This window comes from Arachis hypogaea, chromosome 3, assembly GCF_003086295.3.
Source record: "Arachis hypogaea cultivar Tifrunner chromosome 3, arahy.Tifrunner.gnm2.J5K5, whole genome shotgun sequence".
Taxonomy (NCBI): Eukaryota; Viridiplantae; Streptophyta; class Magnoliopsida; order Fabales; family Fabaceae; genus Arachis; species Arachis hypogaea.
This window is the reverse complement of record NC_092038.1, coordinates 42,593,896-42,603,008: the sequence shown is the minus strand read 5'-3', so window position 1 is coordinate 42,603,008 and position 9,113 is coordinate 42,593,896. Positions and strand designations below refer to the sequence as shown.

The following is a 9,113-nucleotide window of genomic DNA, read 5'->3' as shown; positions in this document are numbered from 1 at the left end:
TAGACAAAATCATTTAATTAGAGGGGCAAACAAACTATATGGAGGCTTCAAAATAGAGTATAGTAAGACACACATAGATAGGGGTGAAGCATGCTTGGATAAACAGACAACAAGTGAAGATAGGAAGAAATGGATGGAACAAATGCTTCTTCATCTAGAGGTAAAAGAAAGATTATTATGGATCAAAAAAGAAAAAGGTTGCGGACATCACAACCAACTTCTGAGAATATTCCACTGTTTAGGCCACCTTTACAGCAGATTAGTCCTAACACAAACTCAAACCTACCAGGTATGAATAGGAACTTATCCTTCAACACATTATTGTTATGAATTTTGGTGAAGAGTTACATCATAGCAGGGTGTGGAAACAAACTGAATGAGAAACATTATTGAGTAGGGGGTGGATATTCAGTTCTGATTTCTTAAAGTCTTTGGGTAAAACTATTATTCATCTTTATTTACAAATCAGGCAAAGCTAACATATATAAATATGTCAACAACAGCATATGTTAGTGGGAACGGAGGGTCAGTGTTTTTGGAGAACAATACAAACATGAATGCACAGTGTAGCAAAGCGGATTCCGGTACATCATCCGACCAAGGTTTTAGGGAGGCGTTAGCCAGAACAGAGGTAGAAATACGAAGCTGTGTTACACGAACAAGAGGTAAGCACAATTTAACAATCTGGAAGTAAATAGCTCATGGCTTTATTTGCAAAACTAATATATGTTGGTGTTGCAGGGACAATTAACAGTGTTTTGCAGCAACCAATCTATTTGGATGGTGCTAACAAAGAAAATAATCTACCATACACCACTAATTTAAATGCAAGTTTCCAGACAATGAATTCATATTGGAATGCACCAGCAAGAAGTTGTGAAAATATCGAAGATATCAATCTAGATTGGTCTGCACAGACCAACTGCTCAAAAGGTTAGAAATTTAGACTCTGCAATTATTAAGTTTCTAACAACTCATGATAACAAGAAGGTTCATTTTCATATAGTTCATTCTACGGATTGAATAATAATTCTATTGAGTTTGAGAGAATAAATTAACAGAATGTATGGCCCACGTATTAAACATAAGTATATGATCTTTTATAAATTTTGTGAAAGTTTTTCTTAAATAAATAAAATAATATTTTATAAACCACTTAAATTATTTTTCAAGAATATATGTTATTATAATAATTTTCTCCTTACAAAATCCCTTTGAAGGTTAGAAAATTAAAAGAATTTATCCGATGTTATATATATTGACAAAGCTTAATAAACCAGTCTATGAAAATTTTCAAAGAAAAATAAATCATAATTATGAAAATTTTTTAAAAAAAATAAATCTTTACTTATGTAGCTTAATAAATAAGTGAAGTTAGGAAGAAATGGATGGAACAAATGCTCCATCATCTTATGTCAAAGAAAGATTAGCTAAAGATTAATAAGTCTCTTCTCAAAATTTCATGTAAACAAATTTCAAATTGAAATACTAGAGTACTAAAGAATTCTGAGAGTACTAAAAAATAAAGTATTAAAATTTATTTAAATTTCTAAAATAAAATTATTAGATAATATAAAATATTTATTAAATTTATGTCCTTTTCAATAATTTTTATCTATAAGTTATTTTGAATAATATAATTTAAAGAACATTTAGATATGAATAAAATCAATTTCTTACAAAAAATTTTAATACAAACTATCAATGGTAAAAATTGATGTTCAAATAATAATTTTGCATTAATATAAAATAATGACATAGCAATAGTATTTTTAATAAAAAGATAAAATTACTTAATATTAGAGCAACTACCAGATATTACAAAGAGAAAAACTTACTTGATTTATTATTATAATACTGATGATATAGTTAAAAGTATAACATATCTTACAATTATATTAAGATTAAGTAAATCTTTTTATTATAAATAATATTCCTATATCATTATTATTATAATGAATTAAGGCATCATTTGTGGTTTCAAATTTTATATGGGTGGAGAAAAACCGGGTTGACCCAACAAACGTAAATAGGAATAGTAATACTTTTTTGATGTGTTTTTTTAATAATTAATTTTGGATTTAGATTACATGTGCTCTTATAACAAATGTTAAAATTAATCTACACGAAATTAATTTTGAAAAATAGTACAAAACTTGATTTTTAATATAATTATTGATTATTCTCAACTAATTTTTTATTATATGTAATTTATATGTAATTTTATTAGGTAGTTAACTAAACTGAATCACATCGTACAATATTCATAGTCTAACTCACATTTATAAAGTGCACTACCTACATGGCATAACTTAGATTTGGAAGAGGCAAAGCATAGTTTAATGTTGTGTATATCTGGATAGAAAAAGCAAAGGCTCATAGAAGAATACGACAAGTGTTGTTGGCAAGAAAGAAGCACTCCAAACACAGATTTAATCATTCAGGTGATTAAACGTGATTAAATGAATACATGCACAATCATGAGCGTTGTGGTAGATTAATTTATACTATCTTCATGTTTTTGAAAATTTAGGATATGCTTCTGTAGTATCAGTGGATGAACCAATTGACAACAGACATGACCATTCTATTTTACAACCTCATGATGGTGGTGTACTATCTCTACATGGTAAGACCCTCCTTTTGAAAACGATTTTAATATACAAAAGGTTTATTAAATGCAACTTTAATAATGCAATTTCCTCAAACTAACTACCATCAAGTTGTTCTCACTCCTAAATATTACCGGCACATTAAATTTGGATACACAACTGACCAGTGACATACCATGGAAATCCACAAGTGGGAGATTTGCTAATAATGTTGGAGTTTTTTCATTAATTAACAAAACTGACTGTTTACGTAATATAACAAAAACTATTGGCAGTTTTATAATTTTTTTACAAATTCAATCTACAATTTTTTGGCACACTTTTGTGTTTTTGACAATTAAGATTCTCTTGGGATTTTGCAGGAAGCAAAAACATGGTTGAGAGAAAAAGACCACAAATGAGAAATTATGTACCGCAGTCTACTAATGACAATGTTGGTATGTACAAAATCATTATTACAAGATACATTAGTAATTTTTAAATGTTTACATCATTGTTAAACTTACATATGTTTCTACCTACTCGACCGCGACAAACTTTTTAAAAACCATTATTTTGGTTGAATGTAACAGAATATTGGAACATGGGATATGTAGTGCATGAGTGTGAATACTGCAATGCTCTTTTTTGGTATGGCGAAAGGAAAGAAAAGCATTACAATACAAATGAACCTACGTACACACTATGCTGCAGAGGTGGACAAGTGGAGATTCCTCAACTACAAGAAGCTCCTAAGGTGCTATACAATTTGTTATATGGGAATGATGCCAGGAGCAAACATTTCCGAGAGAATATTAGAACATACAATAGCATGTTTCAATTCACATCTTTGGGTGCCAAAATTGATAGAGGTAAAAGTTCATCCAGAGGACCACCAACATTTATCTTATGTGGTGAGAATTATCACTTGATGGGGAGCTTGATTCCACCAGACGGATGTATGGCAAAATTTGCTCAACTATATGTAATCGACACCGAAAATGAGATCCAAAATCGGATGTCTATAATCGGGTATGTAATGAATTTTTATATATCTTTAAATGTATTTCATGAAACGCTAAAAGACATAATGGATAGCGTATTTATCTTTTATGGTAAAATTTTGAATTTTTCAAGTGTGTTTTACTGTTTAGTGCGGAAGAAAACAAGACAATTCAAGAAGAAGTTGTGAATGACTTAAAGATGATGCTAGACCAACACAATGTATTGGTAAAGGCATTCCGTAATGTGAAACAGTCAATAGCAGCAGAACCCACTTCAAAGGTCAAGCTTAGGCTTTTGGGAAAAAGAGGAAAAGATGGTAGGAGGTATAACTTGCCATCCACAAATGAGGTGGCAGCATTGATCGTGGGTGACTTCGATATTAACCGTACAGATAGGGATATTATTGTGGAGACCCAAACTGGAAGGTTACAACGTATAAATCAACTGAATCCATCATATTTGGGGTTGCAATATCCCTTATTGTTTCCATATGGAGAAGATGGATACAAAGAAGACATTCCTCTAAACAAGAAGAAGGGCAACTGTGAAAAAGGACGGCGAGAAGTGACAATGAAGGACTTTTTTGCTTATAGAATTCAAGAGAGATTGGCTGATGCTTCCCCATTATTGTACTCAAGGAGACTTTTTCAACAGTTCTTGGTAGATGCCTACTCAATGATTGAGTCGTCTAGACTAACATACATTCGTCTCGACCAAGAGAAATTTAGATGTGAGATGTACAAGGGTATTAAGGAAGCTGTTTTGACGGGAGAAACAACACCCTCATCAGTAGGGAAACGGATTATACTGCCTTCATCATTTACCGGAGGACCAAGATATATGATACAGAACTATCAAGATGCAATGGCAATTTGTAGAGTAGTTGGGTATCCAGATCTTTTCCTAACATTTACATGTAATCCTAAATGGCCAGAACTGGAAGACTTTCTTAAAAATAGAGAATTAAATGCAGAGGATCGTCCAGACATGGTGTGCAGAGCTTTTAAGCTTAAATTAGATCATCTGATAAAGGACATAAGGACAAATAAGATATTTGGAAGAGTGGTTGCAGGTACATTTTAATATGTTACAAACTTCTATCAGTATGATTTGTTACATATCCAGACTTTGAGGTATTAGCTAAAAAGATTAAACGGTGGAATATGTAATTACTAAAAAAGGACAATCCAAAATTATAACTATTAGTTTGTTTAAAGAGATGTAATTGCATTGGAAAAAAATACATGAAAAACAACTATATAATATGTTTGGTCAATAAGAATATCATTTATAATATCAGAAAATGAGAAATTACATGTGTGGAAGCAAATTGTTTGTATAGGTAATTTAGTACCAATAGAAACTATAAGTACTTAAGTGCAGTTTTTCATGATGAAATATTTAGTGAGTAGCTGTAATAATTTAATTTTAGCAACTAATTATGTGATTCAATTTTGATAGTTGTATACACAATCGAATTTCAAAAGCGTGGATTGCCTCACGCACACATTCTCATATTCCTGCACCGTGATGACAAATATCCCACTGGAGAAGACATAGATCGAATTATCACTGCTGAGATTTCAGACAAGCAGAGAGACCCGCTCTATTACGAAGCTGTTGAAAAACACATGATGCATGGGCCATGTGGGAGTGCTAAGAGAGACTCTCCATGCATGGAGAATGGCAAATGTATTCGTCATTTTCCTAAAAAATTTGTGGTCAATACAACAGTTGATGATGATGGATATCCAATTTATAGACGCAGAGATGATGGAAGGACAATAAAAAAATCTGGTGTTGATTTGGACAGTCGTTATGTGGTTCCACACAACAGGACACTATTATTAAAATATGGAGCTCACATAAATGTTGAATGGTGCAACCAGTCTAGATCAATCAAGTATTTATTCAAGTATGTTAATAAAGGTCATGATCGTGTAACTGCCTCATTTTATAAGAGTGCCACAGCTGACACTAAAAGCGATGATTGTGATGAAATTAGCATGTATTACGATTGTCGATACATATCACCATGTGAAGCAGTTTGGAGAATCTTTGGGTATAACATGCACTATAGAGACCCTTCTGTTATAAGGTTGGGTTTTCACCTGCCCGACGAGCAACCGGTGGTTTTTAAAGACGACGAATGTTTAGACGAGGTTGCTAGGAAAGCATCAGTTAAGGAGTCGATGTTTTTAGGATGGTTTGAAGCTAACAAAACTAACCCAGAAGCACGCTGCCTAACATACGTGGAATTCCCATCAAAGTTTGTTTGGAAGCCAGATACCAGGAAGTGGTTTCCGCGGAAATCACATTCAGTCATAGGAAGGATTTTCTTTGTTCCACCAGGATCAGGGGAAATTTATTACCTAAGGCTACTCCTAAATTTTGTAAAGGGTCCTACTTGCTATGAAGACATCAGAACTATCGATGGTGTCGTCTATTCATCATTTAGAGATGCATGTTATGCAATGGGATTGTTGGATGATGATAAAGAATACATTGATGCAATCAAAGAAGCAAGCCACTGGGGTTCAGGAGAGTACTTAAGGAAGCTTTTTGTAATACTTTTGTCATCCAACTCAATGGAGAGACCAGAAAATGTATGGGAAAATACATGGAAATTGCAAGGTGATGACATACTTCATAAGCAACGAAGAATGCTTGACAATCAAGGTATTTTAATTCTCAAAAAATTAGAATTGTTTCAGACGTTTTATATTGTCTAATTGAGAATTTATGCGTGGACCATACATACAATTATATAATTAGTAAGCTACAACATGACTATGAAATAAGTACATAATTTGTTCCTATATATCATAATATTATAACACGATGCTTTTTGCAATTGTTCAAAGCATTTTAATTCTTCAATGCATTTTAATTTGTTTAAGGTTTTAGTTTGGGTTGTTTATGGGCTATATCTTGGGGTTTAAGACTTTATGCATGGACTATTGATACAATTATTTGGTTATTAAACTACAACAAGACTAGAAATAAAGACATAGGCCGTTTCTATATACCATAAAACAATTAAAGAATTTAAGTATGGTAATTGTATATCACACTTATTTAATATATATCTAAATGCTAACTACATATATTGAAGTACTAAATTCTATATTATGCTTATAGATAATATATTTAAGCATGAACTATGGATAATCAATAAGAGATCAACAAAAGAATTAAATAGATTGATTATGAGATAATTAGTAAGAAACTTACAAGATTATTATAGGTTGTAGTCCGGTATAAATTTCTGTGTAGAGCAAGCTTATAGCACTCCAAGTCATTTCAGTTTATGGCAATTCTATTACTCAGTAAGAAAGTGTCGTGCTGTTGTTTGACGGATATTGCAACACCCTTGAAAATAATAGAAAGAATTTATATATCATTATATTGTTGAAGAAAAATAGTAGCTTTGAAATGTTCATAAATATATAGATGAATAACTTAAACTACTGCAATATAGTTAACATGTAAATATTAACAAATCTTCTATAAAATCTTTCAGTCATGATTGTTACAGGGTTAGGATATCACTATCATGCGCAAAGTAAAACTACTTTAAGAACAATTTAAATTATTAATATAACATGTAGTCCAAATAGTTACAAAGTGCTAAATTCAGAACCTTATGATACATATACCATGACTAATTTGTAAAATCGTATTCTTTAAAATCAAAGGACAACAAAAATAACAAAACAACATTCTTAAATGTGTATATATTTCAAACTACATGTTAAATCTGTGTTCTCATTGTTGTTTTATATAAATTAATTTGAGACTAATCTACATAATATTTTATATAAATACTTTACTTCCCCAACAGAGCTACAACTAACAGAACAGGAGCTGAAGGATTTAACTTTGATAGAGGTTGAGAGCATATTGAAGTCATACAACAAGAGTTTGCGAGATTACCCCACTATGCCTTACCCAAACACTGATACATCGTTCCAGCAGTTGATGTGCAGTGGTTTGAACCCTCTAATATGTGATGAGCTTAGATACAACAGACGCAAATTAGCAGGAGAACATGCTGCTTACTTACAACAGTTAACTGATGAACAGAGGGTAGTGTACAAGTCAATAATGGAAGCTGTGAACAGTGGGAGAGGTGGAGTTTTTTTCCTGTATGGATACGGTGGTACTGGAAAGACTTTTGTTTGGAAGACACTTGCTTCTGTAGTTAGGTCCAAAGGACAAATTGCTTTGACAGTTGCATCAAGTGGTATCGCATCGTTATTACTACCAGGTGGAAGGACAGCACACTCCCGTTTTGCTATCCCACTAAACTTGGATGAGTTCTCCACGTGCAACATCAAACAGGGTAGTGCTTTGGCTGAGTTGATAACAAAGGCTAAGATTATTATATGGGATGAAGCTCCTATGGTAAATAGACTCTGTATTGAGGCACTTGATAGAACAATGCGTGACATACTGAGGTTCAAGAATACAAACAGTGAGAACCAACTGTTTGGCGGAAAGACGGTTGTCTTTGGAGGAGACTTTAGACAGATTTTACCCGTCATACCGAAAGGCAGCAGGCAAGATATTGTTAATGCAACAATTAATTCATCATACATTTGGGATAGTTGCAAATTGCTTACACTCACAAGGAACATGCGACTACAAGCAGACAAGACATCTGAAGAATCAAAGGAGATAAAGCAATTTTGTGAATGGATATTGTCAATTGGTGATGGAAAATGTGGAACACCAAATGATGGAGTTGACAAAGTTAAAATCCCAGATGATATTCTTATTAGTGTGTGGGATGATCCTATAGTAGCCATCTGTGAAGCAACATATCCTGATTTGTTTGGGAGTGCAAGTTGTGTTCCCCACCTACAACAACGAGCAATATTAGCACCCACGCTACAAGCTGTTGACGAGATTAATAATTACATGATGAGTCTCAACCCTGCCGAGGCGTATACTTACTACAGTTCTGACACTGCATGTCAAGCAGAGTGCAGTAATGACATCATGGCATCCATTCATACTCCAGAATTCTTAAACACTATAAGATGTTCGGGCGTCCCTAATCATGAGTTAAAGGTGAAAGTAGGTACACCTATCATGCTACTAAGGAACATTGATCACTCTGCTGGCTTATGTAATGGAACACGTTTGGTAATATCAAAGTTGGGAAAACACATCATTGAAGCACAGAGCTTAACAGGAACAAATTGTGGCCAAAAAGTTTATATCCCAAGAATGACACTTAGTCCATCAGACCATAGGATACCATTTAAGTTTCAGCGGAGACAATTTCCGATAATGGTATCATATGCTATGACTATTAACAAGAGTCAAGGACAATCATTATCAAATGTGGGTCTCATTCTAAAGAAGTCAGTGTTCACACATGGCCAACTATATGTTGCAGTGTCAAGAGTTACAAATAGGAAAGGTCTGAAGATTTTGATTTGCAACAATGAAGATAACCAAGAGACAAACAACGTAGTTTTTAAGGAGGTGTTTAGAAATGTTGGTTAA

The 9,113-nt window shown here is 33.0% G+C and overlaps 1 protein-coding gene across 1 annotated transcript; it reads left to right on the top strand.

Moving 5' to 3' along the window:
- Window positions 1–490: 490 nt before the first annotated feature.
- Window positions 491–9,113, top strand: LOC112776665 (uncharacterized). Its single transcript, XM_025820898.2, has 8 exons — window positions 491–665; window positions 742–933; window positions 2,534–2,629; window positions 2,975–3,049; window positions 3,185–3,623; window positions 3,746–4,668; window positions 5,058–6,275; window positions 7,441–9,113. The coding sequence occupies exons 1-8, from the start codon at window positions 491–493 to the stop codon at window positions 9,111–9,113; spliced, it is 4,791 nt and encodes a 1,596-aa protein (XP_025676683.2).

What these genes read in the sequence shown, in the direction of transcription:
- LOC112776665 (XM_025820898.2), top strand. Translation starts at nt 491, where the DNA reads ATGTCAACAACAGCATATGTTAGTGGGAACGGAGGGTCAGTGTTTTTG. An exon ending in ATTTGGAAGAGTGGTTGCAG is followed by an intron (nt 4,669 to 5,057) that starts GTACATTTTAAT and finishes CAATTTTGATAG; the next exon opens with TTGTATACACAATCGAATTT. An exon ending in AAGAATGCTTGACAATCAAG is followed by an intron (nt 6,276 to 7,440) that starts GTATTTTAATTC and finishes CTTCCCCAACAG; the next exon opens with AGCTACAACTAACAGAACAG.